Consider the following 18,862-nt stretch of genomic DNA (forward strand, 5'->3'; position numbering starts at 1 on the left):
TCTTGTGAGCAAGCATATAAGTGAAAACCAACAGTATTAACTTCGCCAAACGGTTGGCCCGCGCAGCAGGCAAGCTGCTGCAAGCCTGAATCATTTTCTTTTAAGGGGCAGCATATTCGTGCCCATTTCTCTCCGTAACATTTTTACTCAAAGCCCCCTGGAAAATGCTGAAGCAACTGAGAGTTTGGCCTGGACGTCTCGTCCAGGACGTTGGGGAGTTGTACTGACACGTTAAAATACATGTTACGGGCATGAAATGTCAACTGCTTTCCTTCAGAAGAGGCTAACGCGGTAATTTTAGGTTCATGGAGCCATGGTATAGTTGTTTGCTTGCGATTCAAGGTGTCGCAGCTGCGCCTCGCCTAAATCGCGCCTATGTTGGGCCGCGCCTATTGCAATGCATCATGAGGGTGCCTTTTCCCAACCTACACAGCTGTAGGCCACTTGGCACCCTATTATTGGTATTCTTTAGATTCCGCGACATATGCCAATGCGTCGGCGTTGCCTCATATGCACTGCAAAGTCTCCAAAGACCATTTTGGGCTGCCCGGACCGCTGACGAAACAACAATAGGCAGCCTGAGAGTACATGATTCTCCGTGCAAAAAGATTCACGGTACGACACGTGTACTCACAGCATCCAACCTAGGCTTCAGACCCGTTCAATAACCTAATCAACGCCTGTTCAGCGGAGCTAGGCAGAGATAAGCCCAAACAGCCTTCTGGTATGGCTTGGTAGCATTTCAGCATTTCAAATCCATGCGCCCACGCAGCTGCCGGGCACCCGCCCGGCCATCGGTGCGGAGTCTTCTTGGCTGGCAGTATACGTTGTAATTCAATCCATAGCTGTCGACTGGTTTCCCCACACTGTTTACAGCAGAAACCCTTCCCGTGCTAATTACTGCAGAGCATTGTATACTCTCGGACACAGAGCGGTGCTGTTGGCCAAGTCTGTTATTTCAAAGAATTCCAAATATTACAAGGGATTTCCAGGCCCCGTGCAAGCTGAGTCAGACCTGTTGGGCTGACTTGCCCAAACCAATGTCTATGTGTATAGACAAAGACCAGGAAAGCCCTATGACGCGCCACAGTCTTGTGCCCATGAATCCGTACAGCACACGTTAAAAGAGCTAATTCTGTCTGTGGCGGGCACCATTTGCATCTGGTGACACAATACAGGCAGCGTACGTGCGCCCCATGGCATGCATTAGGTGGTTACGGATGAAGTACCCAGATTGCTCCCTTACAAGATCCCAAGCTTCCTCTTGGGCATCCAGTAAAAGAATACAGTGACTATGTCAATGCGACATAAAAGAAAATTATACAAGCATCCCGCAAATCTTACATAGCCCACAAGTTCTAACCCTACCCTCAGCATCACAATGGAATCCCATCAACTATTCCGATGGGCTGTCTGGGAGAGCCAAACCTCCCAGAAAGCACCAGCCCTGGAGGCTCCATACAACGGCATGGAGACTGCCTATCAAGCAATCATCTCTCCAACCGTTCATAGCTACCTCATTTGTGGTAAACGAATGGTAGCCCTCCCGAGCCGCGACCCAGCTGTGTGCCATCAATCGTCATCACCACACGAGTAAAAAAAGTAATTTAAATCACTCATAAGTTACCCCGCGGCCCCCATTTCGTCGCAGAAGCCACTTAGAAAGCCAGCTGCTGCGCCGCAGCTGAGCTGGGGATGTCTACGCTGCCGCACTGCTTCTCCTTGCAGAACAGGATGCGGATCAGCAGCGACGCCAGGCGCTCCTGCATATCCATGCATTTGATACAAATTAATTACGAGGGCAAAATCCCCGGCAGGTAAAGCTCGACTGCTAGCACATCTACATTCAAATGCTTTGGCGTCGCATGCACAAGATCCACAGTTGACACAGGGGTTCAGCTTCATGGTTACTTTAGGATTACAGGTAGGGCACTAGGACGGCTAAGTGCGGGTGACCATACCGTTGTACACACCTGCAGGGGCAGCTTCATGAGCGACTTCAGGAAGGCGGGCGTGTTGCCGTCAGCGTCCAGCTTAACCAGCTTGCTGTTCACGTCAACCATCTCGTTCAGCAGCTCAAAGAAAGCGGGATCCTCCACGTCCGGCACCACGGGGAAGAGCCGCTCCGTCGACTTGTTCGTCTCAATAATAACTGTTGCAACAAAACGTGCAGATTGTTGGGGTAAGTAGTTCTTAGGAAAGCGGCCTATATTCATAACCAGGAAAGGCCCCACCCTGACAGCCGTCACGCCGCTGCTTACCGTGCTGGTTAAACTGGCGGGTTGTCAGGCCCAGCGCTTCGTAGAATGCAGTCCGCTGGTGGTCATTCAGGTACATGGTTACATACACGGACAAGCAAAAGAACTTGCTCCAGAGCTTGGCCTCCCAGGTGTTCAGCAGCTCTGGGCGTGCCTTCAGGCAAGCCGCCAGGAAATCACCGTGGCGGTTCTCATCCTGCATAGTAAAAACAAGAGTCCCAAATGTAAAAACTCCAGAACATGAATCCTTACGTCGTCAGGTACCATATAATTGTTTCTAGTAACCGGAAAACTGTGTTTGGCGATTCCCATGTTGCGGTTCGTCTAGTGAAAGAGGGTTAAAATTCTGAGCAGTTTAAAACTCACCTGGCACCAATTCTCAAAGTACTCGAACAGAGGGTACAGCTGGTTATCGGGGTTGCGCTGCAGGTGGCGGTAGATAGTGATGTATCTGCAAATACGAGTAACCACATTGGTCATCTTCGGAGTGGCCTATGACCAGCCATCACGATATCCGCCCAGAAGTCCAGGACCGCCCACCCTTCAAGCGTCTCACAGCACATCATCACAGACATGCAGGAAGTTTAGATTCCTTTTGACAAAAACCCACCGCCAGTAGCCGATCTTCTCAGACAGGAAGGTGGCGTAGATAATGAACTTGGGCTTAAAGTAGGTGTAAGTGCGGTTCTTCGTCAGAAACCCCAGGTCCAGAGCCAGGTTGAAATCGGACAGGGCCTTGTTCAGGAAACCAGCGTGGCGAGCCTCATCACGGCTCATCAGCAGGAACCTGTCAGCACGCAAAGCGCACATTGTATGCTGTTAGACGTGTCAGCTGCCCAGTGCTTTGTACCGCGTGTACCTCGTGCGTGTACCAAGGCTATCCACACTGAAACCTAAGCAGGGTGCGCCGTGCATCACGGAACTTACATCTCAGCAACCGCGGGGCTGGACGTTTTCAGGCGGCGGGCCAGCTCCTTGTACAGCAGGAAGCCCGAAAACTCAGCCGTGCAAGAACGCTCCAGGAACTCAATAAAGATTTTACGTGTGGCGCCTGTGACCTTATCGGCGGCTGCCTACGTGGGTTACGCGGTATGCGGGGATACTTAAACATTGCACTCGCCTGTGATCCACTCGGATCCGCATGATAAACTACTAACATTACAACCAGCGATTGGAGAGACAATACGCGATTGCAAGGCGTAATGTATATAGATGGGTAAAAGACGTGGATTGGGTAAAGCTTAGCAGCCTCCTGACCTTGAAGGTCTCGTTCCGGACGAAGTGGCACTTGTTGTAGTCGTTGCGGAACTCCTGCAGACAGGCGTCGAGTTCCCCCATGTCGAGATGCGGGTTAATCTCCTGGCTGAACAGCTCCTCCATCTCAGCGAAGTCTGCATGCGATATGGGTCTCCAGGTTAGCGCTGATTGGAGCACATACATATCGTGACGACAATGTGCCCTGTTAACCGACAGCTGTCATGCGTCGTCTCACCAGTCGTATAAAAGCGTGGGGTCAGAAGCGTCTCCTGGGCCGCAATCTTCACGCCATCGCGCATCGTCTGGAAGCCGAGGCCCGAGTTGAGATCATTGGGTGCAGCTGTGGCTTGCACCCGGACCACGCACTGCCGGGGACGGCCTGCCGGAGGTGCAGCGCTGCGAGATAAAAGAAAACAACGTGCTTGGAATTCGCAGAAATCTAGTAGCGAAAAGCTGGGCCGCCTGTGCACTGTGTGTCGGCGTGTGGCTAATAAGCGACTCTTACGACGTCGCTGAGGCAGTAAAACGAGTTTAATTGCCCAATTCCAAGAAGAATTTCCATGCTCACCGGAAGGGCTGCCTAGAACTGGCGCGAGTGCACACGCGCTGCTGCTTAAGGGTCATTTGCAGAGCCATGACGAAACCGTTTACGGGGTGCGCTGAGGCGAAGCAAATAACCAATTCGCTATGGATAACCCTCAGAACGTTTTCCGAGGATGATATATGCTCTAAATCTCAAGGAGTTCCAAAGGATTCCGAAATTCAGGAGCAATTATCACTCCGTAACGAAAGCAGCTCTACACAGACTCCAACTGCTTGTATACAACTTCTTCTCTGTATGGGTGAATTTTTATATGTGTTGTACATGACAGGACAAATCTTTCGTTGATCGGCGATCACGATTGGACGGTACATCCATACACCTGTATGGTGTAGTCCAATTCAAGCTTTTGCTTCCACGCAGATCCACATCGTATCTACGTGAAATACACGTTACGTTATTCAGGGGGATGCATGTCGTCTAGAGTGCACCTGCTTGGCGGCCAAAGTCAACGTGCAAGTTTACGAAATCTAAGCTGCGCCAATCCTTCACAGCCCAACAATTTTTTGCTAATGCCAGAATCAGGATAAGGACTGCTATCGCATTTGAAAAATTCTGAGACATGGCACCGTTCCAGCAGGCAGTGACGTGATTGTTTGTCAACAAAAAGCGCGGCGCTCAACGTATGCCTTTTTTGTCATGAGTAACTTCGGCTGCCAGTTCAGCTCTGTGTTAATCCATGCCTGTCCATATGCTGCAAATAAACAATGCATAGTTTGTTTGGTTGGTTTCGGACACTCGGAACTTGAGACACTGGTTTTGAACAACGATGGGCCTTTCCATATCAACATGCGTAAACGGCATTGTGACGGCGCTGATAATGTATCGGCCGGGAATTACGCCTAACGCCGAAAAGTGGGGGAACTTTTGTGCCCTTGCGCCAGTTAGAGCGTCGTTTCCGGTTTAGCGGTTGCTGAGCGCGCACAAGTAGAGCGTTGGTTCTTTGCTGGCTAGCTATGTCGTAGAGAGAAGCTTTCTAGGTTTGCCGGCGGCAAGCGTGTGTATGCGTTTACAAGGGCAGAACTCTCCCCTCACCCTGTGCACCATGCGGCCCTCAGGTGCAGTGTCGTGAACCCACAGGTGCAGCGGCCCTCGGGTGCAATCGTGGTTTCGGTTCCAGTCTGTTCCAGTCTTAGTTGTGACTGAATGAACAAAGTTACAGTGGATTTAAACAGATCCACCGGTGCTGTCCGCACCCTAAAACATCATCTTCAAAACACGTAGCAATTCCGTAGCCGCCACCATGAACGTTGGGTCCACCATAGCTCACTGCGGTGGAGCTTAGCTCTTGGCTTCGGTTCTACCAAAACATTGGCTAACTCCCAAACTCACTCCACTAATGTCGCTCTGCTTCCTGGTTGCCAGTGTTGCATTCGGCAGACAAGCAACTCAACACTGGCAACAGGCAACGGCTCCAGCACCGTCCCGGGAGCCTTTATGATGCCCCCTCGCTGCCCCCTCAGAACCGAGCCGCTGCGGCGCCCTCCTCTCCTGGTGACTCTGATTTGGCCTCCGGCTTTCCTTTTGGCCCGCCATCACCCCAACCTGCCCGGCCCGCGTCTGCAGCACTTGTGGCATCGGCTCCCAGCCCTGTTCTGGGTGCATCTTCGGCATCACAATCTCCGCGACCTCCGTGTTTTTCGACTTTGCAGCAATCCCCTGAGCCCTGAGATGCCATATTCCGGCCCAAGACTTCACCGCCATCCTGCACCAGCGGTTTTTGGCCTGGCGGACGCTCTTTCACGTCCCTATATGTCCTCTTCTAGTTGCCGAGGACCCTACACTTCGCTCACTCAAGGGCGAAATTCGCGAGTGTGACGTGGTTGTGGACGCCTGGGCAAACCCTCCAGACGAAACGGTTGGTTTGCTTGTCCGAGTTGTTCCCGCCAAGTTGTTCCCGGACCCTATTGACAGAGTGAGTTTGTCCGCTACTGCCACCGGACAGGCCCAGAAGTGATGACAGCGAGGGGATGCGCCTCCCAGGGAACCTACTGGAGATGGGAACTTCCTTATATGGGCACCCCATCAACCGTGAGACGCCATCAAACCTCATTTTGTTCATCTTCCCATAGTAAATGAAACCATAAACGATGGAAGGTCCGTTGCAAGGTAGGATTAGCCTCACCCGGTACCTCAGAAGAGCCTGTCGCCTCAATGATGAACAGGGTATGGGCTACTCGATGAGCCACATAACGTGGCGAAAGTTGCATATCAGTCGCTAATTTATCGGATAGATCTTGAAGTCGGATGGGAGGCCCTCCACCCCACCTCCAACCTAATCGCGACACCAGGGTTTGGGGAACAGACTCAATGGATGGCACCATCGCTGCTCTAAATTCTGCACTCAAGGGGCAACAAAAGACTAGCAGCCTGTCGCCAATGCGCTGGGATATCAGCTAAGAGAGCGACAACAGCATTAAAAACACTCATGACACTTACGAAAGGTGCAAAGGGATTGGGCTAGTGGGGTCCGCGGCTGGAGGTATCGGTCCACTGTTTGACGCCACGCCCTGCACTGGTCCGGTGTGTGCATAACCGCATCTAAAGCATCTCGCGCAAGAAGAACATCCCCCAACGTTTTCAGTGCTTTACAGCCCAGGAATGCTTGGTGTCGAAATTCCCGCCCTGGGCGGATGTTAACTGACGGGACACTCAATATCTTTTTTGGAAGAACAGGGCTTCCCCACAGAGGCCAATTCCAACACCGTGCGTTAGGAACTAACGGATGAACATCTTCAACTGGGGGGAGGTATGCCAATGCTGTCATAATGCGCCGTCACATGAGCAAGCAAACGTTGGCCCACAAAAATACAAAAATACTAAAACACGTCGTGTCGCTTTCCATTCCCGTGGCCACGATGGGAGTCATCATCCTGCCTCAGCTGTCATCACAGCAGCCATGGCTCAGGTAGTCATTGTAGCTCCCGCAGTATCTGTAGCTGTGTCTGTGGCAGTAGCGGCGGCGGTCATGGCGTTTCGCCGCAGGATGTCGTCGAAAACGACATCTGCCCACTCCGAAATGTCCACTTCGATTCGCCGCCTGCTGACCGGGTGGTGGAAGCGGAGCCCGACAGCCCAAAGACACAGCGAAACAGGCGAACCATCGTTCAGGAAGTCGCAGTCGTCGGCCCCACCCGCTACAGCCGCCGTTGCTGCCGCTGCAGCCGCTACAGCTAGAGCCCAGTCAGCGTCAGCGGGCGGTTGATACATCTCGCCCTCCTCATCCCTCTCCGCGCCTTCCCTCGTACAACCCGGTTTACTACGGCCAGCAACGAGGGCATCGCTTTCCCCGAGCTGCTCCGAAACCGATGTCATTGATCCCTCCACGAACTGATCACTCTCGTCCTCCTCCTGCCCGCTAACCTCCCCTCCTTCATGCCTCATTCCCAACAACTCCGCAGCATCGAGCTCATCAGCCGCCGATGCGGTGGCAGCAAAAGCAGTGCTGGTACCATCAGCGACCCGTGGGTCGGCACTGTTGCGCATCACCCGGTACCGTGGGTCTCCCAGGATGGGTGTGCCTGTATATGCCATGTGCTTCCGAAGCTGGTGGGTGCGGCCTGTGTGAGGCCACAAGAGAATCTTTGTGAGTACGTCCAGATGGCGGCGGCCGGCGGCAGCGGCGGGGCCTGGCCCACACCGCACCGCCTTCTCCCCGCCCGTCCATGCAGCTGCCATGCGAGCCCCAATTGCTGCGGACGCCACCACCTCTGTCGTGTGGGATAACCCCCGCTTGGACACGACGCGAAAGGATGTGAGGCAGGGCTTGCCGGACAGAGGCATGTCGATGGTTCCGGAGCCGTACCGTTCACCCTTGACCAGTGTGCAGTACCTGCAGTACATTTCGCGCACGAGAATGTCGCAGTAACCTCTGGTGCTATCCATCGGACAAGGATGAACCTTAGCTCAGCAAACGAAGTTGCCATGGTTTCTCAGTTGACTCCTTTCCGAGCGAATGCCGCGGCGAGGGGCGCAGGATAACAAAGGCCCAGGGGCCAAGAGGCGCGCTCCGCGACTTCTTAGGACACGGCACCCTCCACGCAGATCCAGCGGGTTGATCCCAACCTTGTCCCCTGTTGCCCCGTCACGCGAACCCCAATCCACTCACGCAACACCCTTTTTCAGGCCCCCACAGGCCTCACCAGCCCGACCGTCCTTCACCCCCATTATCCCCCTAGAAACGTCCATTCGAACCACACAGGCCACGGCCTAATGTGCGACAGGTGGAGCTAGGGGACCCTTACGGGGGGCCGCCCCCTTAAATGTACGTATGTCCCTCTATCCACCTCTTTGCCATTCTCCTGTGATGCAGGTCGCCTGCCAATCTCCTCTGCGCCGCGTGGGTCTTAGCCACCAGCAGCAGACCCCCTGTGGGCGCATCCAGCCGATGAACCTGCAGCAGCAGCAGCAGTAGTAGCGGCCCCAAGTGCACACCGCGTCGGTGAACAAAGTAATGGACATTACGAAAGCAGTCGTCATGGTGAGCACCGGAGTAGAGATCGCGTGTAAAGCCGCAATGGTGGGTCCAAGCGTTTAGCGAGTAACTGCAACTCACCTGCTGAGGCCTGTTGAGCGCGCCGACGAGGGGCGAGGCGCGGAGGCAATACTTGAGGCGACCCTGCACGGTTCCAGAACCTGCGGCGACGGCCGCCGAGATGGTGGCGGTGGCGGCAGCGCAGCAGGCACTGTGACGAAGTTGGCAAACATGCGCAGCGGCCCCGACCTGATCCCAACCCGATCACGTAGCTAACTACCACACCCATCCACACGGCGAGATTCACTCCCCCATAACCATCCCCAGATCTGGATGCGCAAACAAACACCCCACAACACGAACATCAAGGTTATCGACTCCGCTCGGAACGGGAGCTGCAGATCCCCGCTGACCCCAGGCAGGTATTTGGAAGCAGGCGCCGGACTGGGCGGCCCTGCCTCCTCCCCACTACCACCCATCAGACAGTGGAATCCAAGCGGCGCGAACGTACCTGAGCCCTGCGTCGCAATACCCGGCGGCTTGATGACCACCGCCAAGTGATCGTCCTCGTAGGCGACCGGCAGGCCATGCAGCAGCGATCCACCACCGCGACGCGGTTTCTCCGTAGCGGCGGCGGCCGCGGCGGAAGAGGAAGGGGACTCAACGACGGTGGCGGTGCCCGGTGGCCCGACCCAGCCCTGGAACCCGGTGCCGCGACGCGCCAGCAGCTGCAGCACATCCCCTGGAGCTGCTGTATCGCTCGTAGACAGTACCACCCCACCGGCTGGGTGCGGATATGGGTGCGGGTGCGCAGGAGAGCCAGTCTCACAGGCAGCAGCAGCAGCAGCAGCATGGGCAGTGGCTGCAGCAACAGCCGCATCATCAGCGAGACCGCCACTCAAGCCGGCATACATCTGGTCTGACAATACTGGAACAGCCAATCTCTGACCTGCAGGCTGGTGGTCCGTGGGAAGCGCCTCGGCCACCGGTGGCTGCAGCGCATCGCATGCGGGGACCGTTGCGGTGAGCGTGGCAGGTGACGACCCGTGGGTCGCTGGGACACGGAGCACCAGCCGCCGGCGGATGGCACGCTTGGCGGCTACAGCGGACCAGGCCGAGGGAGGACAGGGAAGGACGGCATCCGAGGTGCAGGGAGCTAAGGAAAAGGGCTTCCGTGGTCACCTATCATGAGTATGCCACCATTTGTTTAAGTTACTCCACGGTGTATGTGTTTCTATTTGTTCTGATCTCCGTTCGACCAGTCAGCCAGTCAGTCAGTCGGTGAACTGACTGGGCCGACTGGCAGGTCACCGGGGCGTGGCGGCGTGCCCCGCTGCTGCGGCAGAGGAGGGAGGGAGCTGGAGGACCGCCCGGGTAAGCATGTATGGGTGTGTCTGCATGTATGTATGTAACAACCCTCATGTTCACCGGGGCCCAAACAGGTATATATCGACATGCTGAGCCATCTGGGAGCCAGCCACCACCTCACACCGCAGTTGGTTTCCATGTGGTCTCCATAGGCTAGGACCTTCCAATCCAACCAACCAACCAACCAACCAACCAACCAACCAACCAACCAACCAACAACATAAACCAACGAAGTGAACAGACAGTCAAACAGCCAACCACCCTTCATCGCAAGGAGTCATCCTACCTGTGGCGCTAGGGAGATGCTCGGGCAGGAGCAGCTGGAGGAGCTCAGGTAGCGGTAGCGGCGTGGAGGGGGCGCAGCTAGGAGGCACGTGGGCTTGGGCTACCACCACCATTGCCTGTTATGGGGAGATGGAGGGCGGCAAGGGGTTACAGAAGGTCAGGCGGCGTAGGGCCCATAAAGGACGGCAGGTGCATTGCCAGGTGGCCTATGGCGCACGCACGTTATGGGACTGAATATTTGTACGTGGCATTGGCAGTACGGCAGTGGGGTAGTACGGCACCTGTGGAATTCTCTGGCTTGACGACGCAGATCGCAAAGGGATTGATGGAGAGTGACATGGAGGTGGCGAGCACGGTGGAGATGATGATGGCACCAGTAATGGTGGCTCTGTCGGTGGTTCGGAGACCCGATTGCCGAGGAGTAGAGAACCGCTGGTTTCAGGCTGGTCTCGGTACGCGCTGGTGTACGTAACAATTTCTGCTGCATGTGCTTCTTCGCGCGAGCTTTGGTAGTATTGCGATCCCGTCACCGCTGCTGAGTGAATCTCCAGCCTTTCCAACGCGGGGTCATTGACCCATGGGGATGGCGAAGCGGCTGAGCAGTTTTCAGTCATCGGACGCCGGCCCCTTATTGAAGGATTTGTAGTTACGTGGGCGCGGACTGACGGGGGTCCTTGTCCGAGGTCGCCGATGCGACTTGAACGCCGATAATCATGGACCGGGGCTGTGTTTCGTAGGCCCTCCGAGCATAGCATGTCAAATCCTTGGAAGCGTATTCACCCTTTGCATACAGGATGCCCTGGACTTGCCGCGCCCGGAAAAAGTGTTGCTAGCATACGCGTATTTCCGCTCTGTGACGTCCAGTGTTAATGGGCGCTTCGTCTAAAGCCCCTGGCAACAGGGCGCGAGGTAAAGCTGGTAAATTTCACAGCAAGTTCGTTAGTACCGTTAATCACTAGAGTGCACAATCTAGGTCTCTAACCATTATTACTAATCCGGCTGGCGTTTATGTAGTGTGATGTTGCAGGTGAAAGGTATCACGGGCTGCCACGGGCCCCTCAAACCACAAAGTTCAAAGCACGGCAGACGGGGTTCAGGTTACTTTGTGCATCTGTCGAAAGCTCGTGACAAACAGACAAAGATCTCATCTCATCATTACTCGGGATAATAAACGGCAGTCAAGTGCGCGTTCTATGTAGTGCGCGCGGTTCCGAAATGCTGACCCGAAACACATCTACGTCCAGCAGCAACACCCACACATGTAACAAAGTCAGCATCCATCGACGTCTACCATATCTATCTCTGCCGCGATCAAAGCGCGTCATTCGTCAAGCGGCAGTGCAAGGCGCTTCCGAAGATGTCTTGGCCGCTGACGTGGTCATTGTGGGAGCAGGTAAGGTGCGGCATGTATCCGCTAATGCAGCGCGAGGAGTACATTATAAGGTCTGTCGATTATCACCTTAATTGTCTTCGTTCGCTAACCTTGAGTGACCCCTGACCCAATAACGGATCCGACATCGGGCCCCTCAGGGCAACCCCTCAGCACAGACGCCAACCCCTTGGCCCCGCCTTCCCAGGCATCGTGGGCCTCTTCGCTGCCCAGGAGCTCCTCCGAAACCAGCTGAGTGTGTTGCTACTCGAGCGGAAGGGCCTCTGCGCAGGCGCCACCGGCGCAGGTGAGCGAAACACCGCTGCTGCTGCTGCTGCTGCTGTTGCTGAGCCTTCCCGAATCCATCCACGACACCATCGTCCCCCTGCCGTGCCTCCCTAAAAACCAACGCAATCCGGCCGGTGCGTGTTACCATCACCATGCTCTGTGTGTGTGTATGTGTGCCCCGTATGTGTGCCCCGTTTGGTACGTACGTAACACGCAGGTCAGGGCTACCTTTGGATGGCCCACCGCGCGCCGGGCAGTGTGGGATGGGCGCTGGCGGCACGGAGCCTGGCGCTATGGCGGCGAAGGGTTCAGGCGGATGAGGGCCTGCGTGAAGCTATTGAATGGCAGGTGGGGTAGCTACGGCGGCAGCTCTAGAGGCTGTGCGGCAGCACAGCCGGGTGAGTAGAACGTGGCGGGGCCCCCCGCAACGCCCCGTCTGCCCCCGTTGCTCTCAGCCGCCTGTTTGTAATACCGTGAAGTGCAACGGACTCCCTTACTCCCTTCAACCTCAGCTCTAAGCGACCTCACCTCCTGACTTCCACACCTCTCAGCTGCCTCTGGTCGCCCACATCCAATTTACGTCCTGTCCGACAGCGCCCTTGGGGCAGGCCTGCCCCGATAGTCCGAGTTGGCGGGCTCCCTCCTCCAGACCCGCACCCGCACCCGCACCCGCGCCTCACTCCCTCAGCAAAGCTGGTCCTATACTTCAGTCTCCGCGTAACACTTGACATCTGCCTCCTCCATCACACACCGCCTCGTCCCTTTGTCCAGGACTGCGGTTCCTTGTTGGTGTCCACTGGCCCCGGGGAGAACACCGCGCTGTCGGAGAGGCAGTTGGCGCTCAACGCGGTGGGCCTCAAGGCCAGCTACCTGGACCCGCGCAGACTGGCGCAAATAGAGCCCGGGCTGGTGCCGCCGGGGGGAGGGGGGGGCCTGCTGGTGCAGTCCGACCTGCAGATTGTGAGTGAGCAGTACGGGGGGAGGAGGAGGAGGAGGAGGAAGGGGGAGGAGGGAGCCCAGACGGGGGCTGAGGCGGGGTGGGGTCGGCTGCAGGACGCAGGAGCCCTGGCGGGACTGGCACTGCCACTGCCGCTACCCACTGCACACTGTCATTGCCACTGCCACTGCCGGGACGCTGCGCACACATGGAAGCAAGGCAGCCCCACGTTTCTTTTGGTGTGTTGTGCATCATGTGGTCATGGGTGTGATGTGTTTCCGTGAACCGTGGGAACGTAGTGGGTGGGTGGGTGGATTCCGCGGTATGCCCACCAACACCGGGGGGTTGAGCTCTTCATTGACCTCCATCGCTGGAGCACGTTGCTTCGGTTGGTGGTTGTGTGTTTGATATCCGATTGCTGTTGGTGGCCTGCTGGTGGGGTTGGTGCCGCAGAACGGCCGTGCCGCAGCCCACACGTTGTTGCAACGGTGCCGTGCGGATCCTGGTTTCGGAGACCTGATGGGGCCGGAGGGGGAGGTGCTGGGACTGGAGCTGTCGGCTGGACCAAGCGGTGGGCACGTCGTCAAGACGTCGGGGCGCAGGTAAGGATGTGTGTATGTATGTAAGCGTATGTGTGTAAGCGTATGTATGTAAGCGTATGTCTGTGAGCGTATGTGTCTAGGGGGAGCGCTCTCGGTCATCGCGAGACCCCTCCCGCCCCGTGTTGGGGGGAAGGGGTCACACCGCCAGCTGCGACCTGGTCCTAGGATGCGATGCCTCCTGCCCCCGGCCCCGTCCTCGCCCCTGGATTGCAATGGACTCCCCAACTGCTGTCCTCGGCTTGCTGTGCTGGGCCCCCCGGAGCGACGCGTTGTGATGCGGCCTGAAAGGAAAAGCTCCATGAATCCATTCATCCCATTCACCCGTTCCTTACCGCATTCACAGGGGAACTCCCCTCCTCCCCATAAAGCCACCCTCGGGCTACTTCCCAAGTCGCTACCGGCTGGTAACTTCTCACATACTCACACTCCTGATGTATCCGTCTATCCTGATATGACCTTCACTCGTCTGTGGTTCGTCTTCTCCCCTAAGCTCCCCCTTCCTCCTCCTCGCGGTTGTGATCCCTTCACCTCCAAAGGATCCATGCTCGGCACGCGCTGGTGCTCTCCGCGGGTGTGTGGACGGGCGGCCTGCTGTCCGCGGCCACCGGGGATCCCGTGTGGGCGCAGCTGCTGCAGCCCCGGAGGGGACATCTGCTAGAGATGCCGCGACCGGCAGCCATGCCGCCGGTGACGCATGGCATGATGGAGATGTCGTACACGAAGGTACGGCATGGATGACGACATGGGCATCAAGGTGGGGATATTGTTCGATTGGGGGGGGGGTCTAAACGTTTATGAAGCATCACCACCGACATCACCACCCGACATCACCACCGACATCACCACCCAACATCACCACCAAGATCACCACCAACATCACCACCAACATCACCACGAACATCACCACCAACATCACCACCAAGATAACCACTAAGATAACCACCAAGATAACCACCAACATCACCAACGTGCATCACGTTGCTGCGCCCGTTGTGCGGTGCTGCTATGCAGCATTGATGGCGACGGTCGGCGGCATTTGGGGTTTTAAAGCCACGTTGCGTGGTGCGTAATCCAGAGGTTCCATGTTCCTCTGAAGTCATAATCGTCAAAATCACTATAGCTGTACAGCTGCTAGAGTGTGCGCGTGGGAGGCTCTGCCGTGCATGTGCGGGAACACACACGGTATTCCCTTCCCATCGCTACCTCGTCCCCCAGTTCTTTCGGGCACTAAGGCCACACAGCCACCGGAGCAGTGCCGCCATACCACCACAATTACTACTACCACACCTTGCCGTACTGCACAACCTCCTAACGTCCAACGTCCAACCGCCCCCTGCATAACCTGTAACCTATAACCCCAAACCGCATTCCCAACCGTCCTTCCTCAGCACTACGCCACGGCCTCGGCACCCAAGGCTGCTGCACCAGCTGCTTCCTCCCCTTCCTCCTCCGCCTCCTCCTCGTCATCCGCCTCTCCTCGCGAGCCGGCGGACATCACATTCACGGCCACCACCGGCGCAAGTGGCAGCCTCCTCATTGGTGAGCTGGGCAGCGCTAGCAACAGCAGCCGCAGCAACAGCAGCAGCAAGCAGCAATATCAGCAGCCGTATGAGCATTGCCAGCAGCTCGATGAGCTGGTGCAGCAGGAGGAAGGGAGCCAGGAGCGGAAATAATAATTGGGGCATGCATGTGTATGTATGTGTGTGTATGTATGTATCAGATGTAGATGAAGCAACGCTCGGCTTCGTGCTGAGTCAGGCCCAGTCATGCAGTTGTTCATCACTGACAGGCAGCTAGGCTGGCACCGCGTCTGCAACCAAGACCAATCTGCACCGTAATGGGCTCTTTTTAACGCGTTTCTACTTCACTACTGAACCGCTTCCCCCCACGGGACACCATCGCCATCCCATGTCCCACCGCCGCCACCCGTTTACTGGCTGTCCCAGGCAGCAGCCGGGAGTCTGGCGAGTGGGACACCTCGCCATCCCCAGCAATCATCGCGGCCATATTGCAGCGTTCAGCGCTTTTCCTGCCGGGGCTCAAAGACGCCGCGGCAGCCGCCACAGCAGCGGCGGCGGCCGTTGCCGACGGGAAGCCGGACGACAGCGCCGGCGGCGGCGCTTTGGCGGGGCTATCGGTCCGAGTCGGGCTTAGGCCGTACGCTTTGGGCGGGCTGCCGCTGATCGGTCCGGTGGAGGGGGCTCCAGGTTAGTGCGTGTCTCTCCGCCTGCAGCATTATTGCCGTACTTGTACCGCTGTACCGGCGGCTCGGGCTATTACATAAGACCCCACTCCGGAAATCGGACCCGGATATCGTCATTGGGACCCATTGGTACCTCTGTGGGTTGAACAGCAGCGAGGTGTCCGTGTACGGGGACGGGGACGGGGCTGCTGCGGTGGACTGCGGAGCGCGCGACCCTTTGCACAAGCAATTTGGTACGGCATGGTGTGTACGGCACCCCGTACGTAAGGGATGGGAGGCATGTAGGCGCAGCGTGTTCGTTGCATGATATTTTCTGTAAGCGCGTGCGCGTTGTCGTAGCCCTCGCCAAGTCTACGAGCCAGACGGTGTCTGTGCGGCTATGTTTGCGTATGTATGTATCTATGTATGTATCTATCTATCTATCTGTCTATCGATCTACCTACCTATCTATATGTCTAACTTTGTTGGTCAACGAAGTAGCCGTTGGCCAACGGTCAGGACGCCCCCCACGGTCGCTGTCCAACTGCCTTTGCGCCCGCCCGTCGGCTGCTGGTTGGAGTTCTCGCGCCTTCACTAGAATTCGCCAATCAGCCTTCCTGTCTGCTTTACCAGTTCTGTCTGTCTGTCTGTCTATTGAATACTATGTCTGTATCTTTACCCCCCTGTCCTTCCGTCGGTATGTCGCGTTGCTCATCCAGGTCTTTTCGTCGCAGCCGGCCACGAGGGATCCGGGCTATGCATGGCCCCAGGCACTGGCGAGCTGCTTGTACGGCATATCCGTACATACATGGGCGTTTCCGGACTAGACACAGCCAGCTTCCAGGATCTTCGGCCTGACGTGCGCCGTCGAGCGGTGCCTTCCATGACGGTTAAGGCTTGAGGCAGGAGGGAAACCCAGCTTGCTTAATTCGTTTGCTCAATTTTTTAGTTACGATAATGCATACGTTGATAATGCTTGCAATGATGGTTTCACATGCCGCCGTGGCAGTCAGCGACGGCGCGGCGTCGCGCGGCACTTAAGGCGAATGCACACTGCGGTGTCTTTCTTCCGTCACGAATCTCGTTAATTCTGTCGCCCCTCCATCCGATTAGCATCTCACAAGTAGAGTATATTTGTTGTCTGGACAGCTACAGGCTGAGCATCGAAGTAGGGGGACTGACAAAGGTGGACTTCTGAAAACACGGCGACGACTCGCCGTAAAAACGTTTGGGTTTGTTTTGTTTTTGAAGCTTGATTGATGAATGGGTAAAACGGCATGAAGAGATGGAGGCAACGGGGGCCCTGTTTCCGAGATTGGCTGCATCGAAGAAAGGCAGGGCGCGCCCGAAGAGCACGACAGATGGAAGGAAAATCCGGGGTTGGGGGCTTCTCGTTAAGATTTGTTCTGTTACAGTAAGCCTCTAAACACTTTAGCCATGGACAGACATGGACATATAATGTACTTCATAAAAGAAACGAAAGTTCCCTAGCCGCCGTTTTTTCCTGGTGCAGCAGAGGACAACCTTGGCAGGGAAGCCGCTCGCAATCGATTACTTCGTGACACCATGGCATTAACGATAAACTGGTGATGGCTTAGCTTTCCGTTGTGGGTTTTTGCGCGGCAACAGCCCAGGACTTGCCGGAAACGGAAGTTTGCGTCGTTTACAGCTTTCGGCGACGAGGTTCAAAACATCAGAAGTTATCAACTCCAAGGCGTGAAGGGTAAATGGCGCTGATGTGCTTCGCGTGAAGTACTTCGCGGTACAGCCATGGAGTTCTAGGTCTTTGGTTTTCAAGTGGCACCTTAGAGATCAGCAGCGGTAACTGTGTTAGGGTATTAAGGCGTTATCCAATAATAACTTCGTGGACACGGCTTCCCTCTTTGGAAGCCTTCTTGGCAAAGTCCCAGAAACAAACAACAGCGAGGCGACGGGTAGCTCAACCAAATATCTTATAGAAATTTTATGTTTTTCATCAGAGTATGAGTAGCGAGGAAGCACAACGCAGCGGCGATACTTCCCTACCCGCAAAGGTAGGGTTTGTTTGCCACGTGACAACTCACAACGCAATCCGACATTCTTTGAACCTGTAAATCTGTTTAAACACTTTTAACTGCTGCGTAAATATTTACAACCCTCCCATGGGAAGCCCTAAGCCAAACTCATGAGATAGATCTGCACGGCTCTAATTCATATACAAGCATGTCCTTTTAATAACTGCTTTAAAAGGTTTTAGTGTTCTCACAACTCATTTTGGTTAGGTACGGTATCCGTACTAAACGTGGACAGCCATGTGTCAACCGAGCGCAACCACCTGTATCTTAATGGTATTGTGTAAATTGCTCTAATTGGCAAATTGAAAGGATCGGCTTATTGCGGACGCGCGTGTAACTCGTCGCTGGTGTTACAGCTAGCCCATGCTCCTTGATACCTCCAGGCATGATGTTTTCACTGGCGTTTGCTGCTTCGTAACAGACATTTTCCCTGCAGCGGGATGTGCTGAAATGGAGATTCAAGCTTGGGCTGGGTTCCTGCATTAGCAGCCCTGGTGTTGCATTCCTGGTCGCTCTCCAGACCTGCACCTGTCAACCATAAAAACTTCAAAACGGATAAAAACATCTGCGGACTCGAACCACAGGTCGCAGTATCGGCACTCAGGGACGGTGGACGAGCTCAGTTATCGCGAGGCGTTTCCGAGGATGCCGATCCAAACCGGGGCAACCTAAGCCTGTTTTATTTTATGTAAATCCTTCTATACTCTACAGCCATGGCGTGTGCAGAAATCCGCTATCGTGGTAGGCGTCTAACCGGGCGTCGCTGGCCAACGATGGTGTCCGCACGGCTCCCGCTAATGGCTCTGGCAGTCGTGTGTTTTCTGGAAACATGCCACAGCTTCCAAACGGCAACAGTGGTGGATTTCCTGGAGGCACTGAAGCTTGCGCAGGCCGACACCGCAGGGCCCGAACGCTCCATTACCCAAGCAGTAACGCTTGGCACAGCTGGGTCCCACAACCTGCCACACGATTTTGCAACCCTGGTTGTGCGCCAAAACGCTGTAATTACGGGTGCACCGGACAAACCCGAGCGGCTACAGCACAACCAACAACCGCGCAACGACGTGGCCAGCGATACCCAGCCCAGACTGCAGGATGTTGTGGTCGTCGACCTGAGCGGCTTACGTGCAGGCCTGCTTTTGCTGCCGTCTGGCGTGGAGCTTCTACTCCAGCAGCTCATCCTCACA

General features: G+C 55.8%; 3 protein-coding genes across 3 annotated transcripts; 1 reads left to right on the plus strand and 2 right to left on the minus strand.

The window, feature by feature from the left end:
- Nucleotides 1–956: 956 nt before the first annotated feature.
- On the minus strand, nt 957–4,323 carry VOLCADRAFT_81575 (copper response defect 1 protein). The gene is made up of 9 exons (XM_002951744.1): nt 4,084–4,323; nt 3,751–3,911; nt 3,516–3,649; nt 3,186–3,331; nt 2,869–3,045; nt 2,625–2,709; nt 2,262–2,454; nt 1,974–2,152; nt 957–1,763 (listed from the first exon to the last, which is right to left on the minus strand). The coding sequence occupies exons 1-9, from the start codon at nt 4,149–4,151 to the stop codon at nt 1,659–1,661; spliced, it is 1,248 nt and encodes a 415-aa protein (XP_002951790.1). The 5' UTR covers nt 4,152–4,323; the 3' UTR covers nt 957–1,658.
- A 2,697-nt stretch (nt 4,324–7,020) lies between these two features.
- VOLCADRAFT_92295 (uncharacterized protein) lies at nt 7,021–11,032 on the minus strand (the record flags this gene model as incomplete). Its single annotated transcript, XM_002951745.1, has 7 exons — nt 7,021–7,948; nt 8,403–8,509; nt 8,672–8,751; nt 9,102–9,374; nt 9,540–9,689; nt 10,245–10,359; nt 11,024–11,032. 7 exons carry the CDS (start codon nt 11,030–11,032, stop codon nt 7,021–7,023), a joined length of 1,662 nt encoding a protein of 553 aa, XP_002951791.1.
- Nucleotides 11,033–11,600: 568 nt separating this feature from the next.
- Nucleotides 11,601–16,522, plus strand: VOLCADRAFT_92296 (oxidoreductase; the record flags this gene model as incomplete). Its single annotated transcript, XM_002951647.1, has 9 exons — nt 11,601–11,641; nt 11,774–11,919; nt 12,118–12,248; nt 12,672–12,860; nt 13,291–13,439; nt 13,976–14,162; nt 14,828–14,978; nt 15,386–15,646; nt 16,341–16,522. The coding sequence occupies 9 exons, from the start codon at nt 11,601–11,603 to the stop codon at nt 16,520–16,522; spliced, it is 1,437 nt and encodes a 478-aa protein (XP_002951693.1).
- Nucleotides 16,523–18,862: the final 2,340 nt, after the last annotated feature.

This window comes from Volvox carteri (assembly GCF_000143455.1).
Source record: "Volvox carteri f. nagariensis unplaced genomic scaffold VOLCAscaffold_25, whole genome shotgun sequence".
NCBI lineage: Eukaryota > Viridiplantae > Chlorophyta > Chlorophyceae > Chlamydomonadales > Volvocaceae > Volvox > Volvox carteri.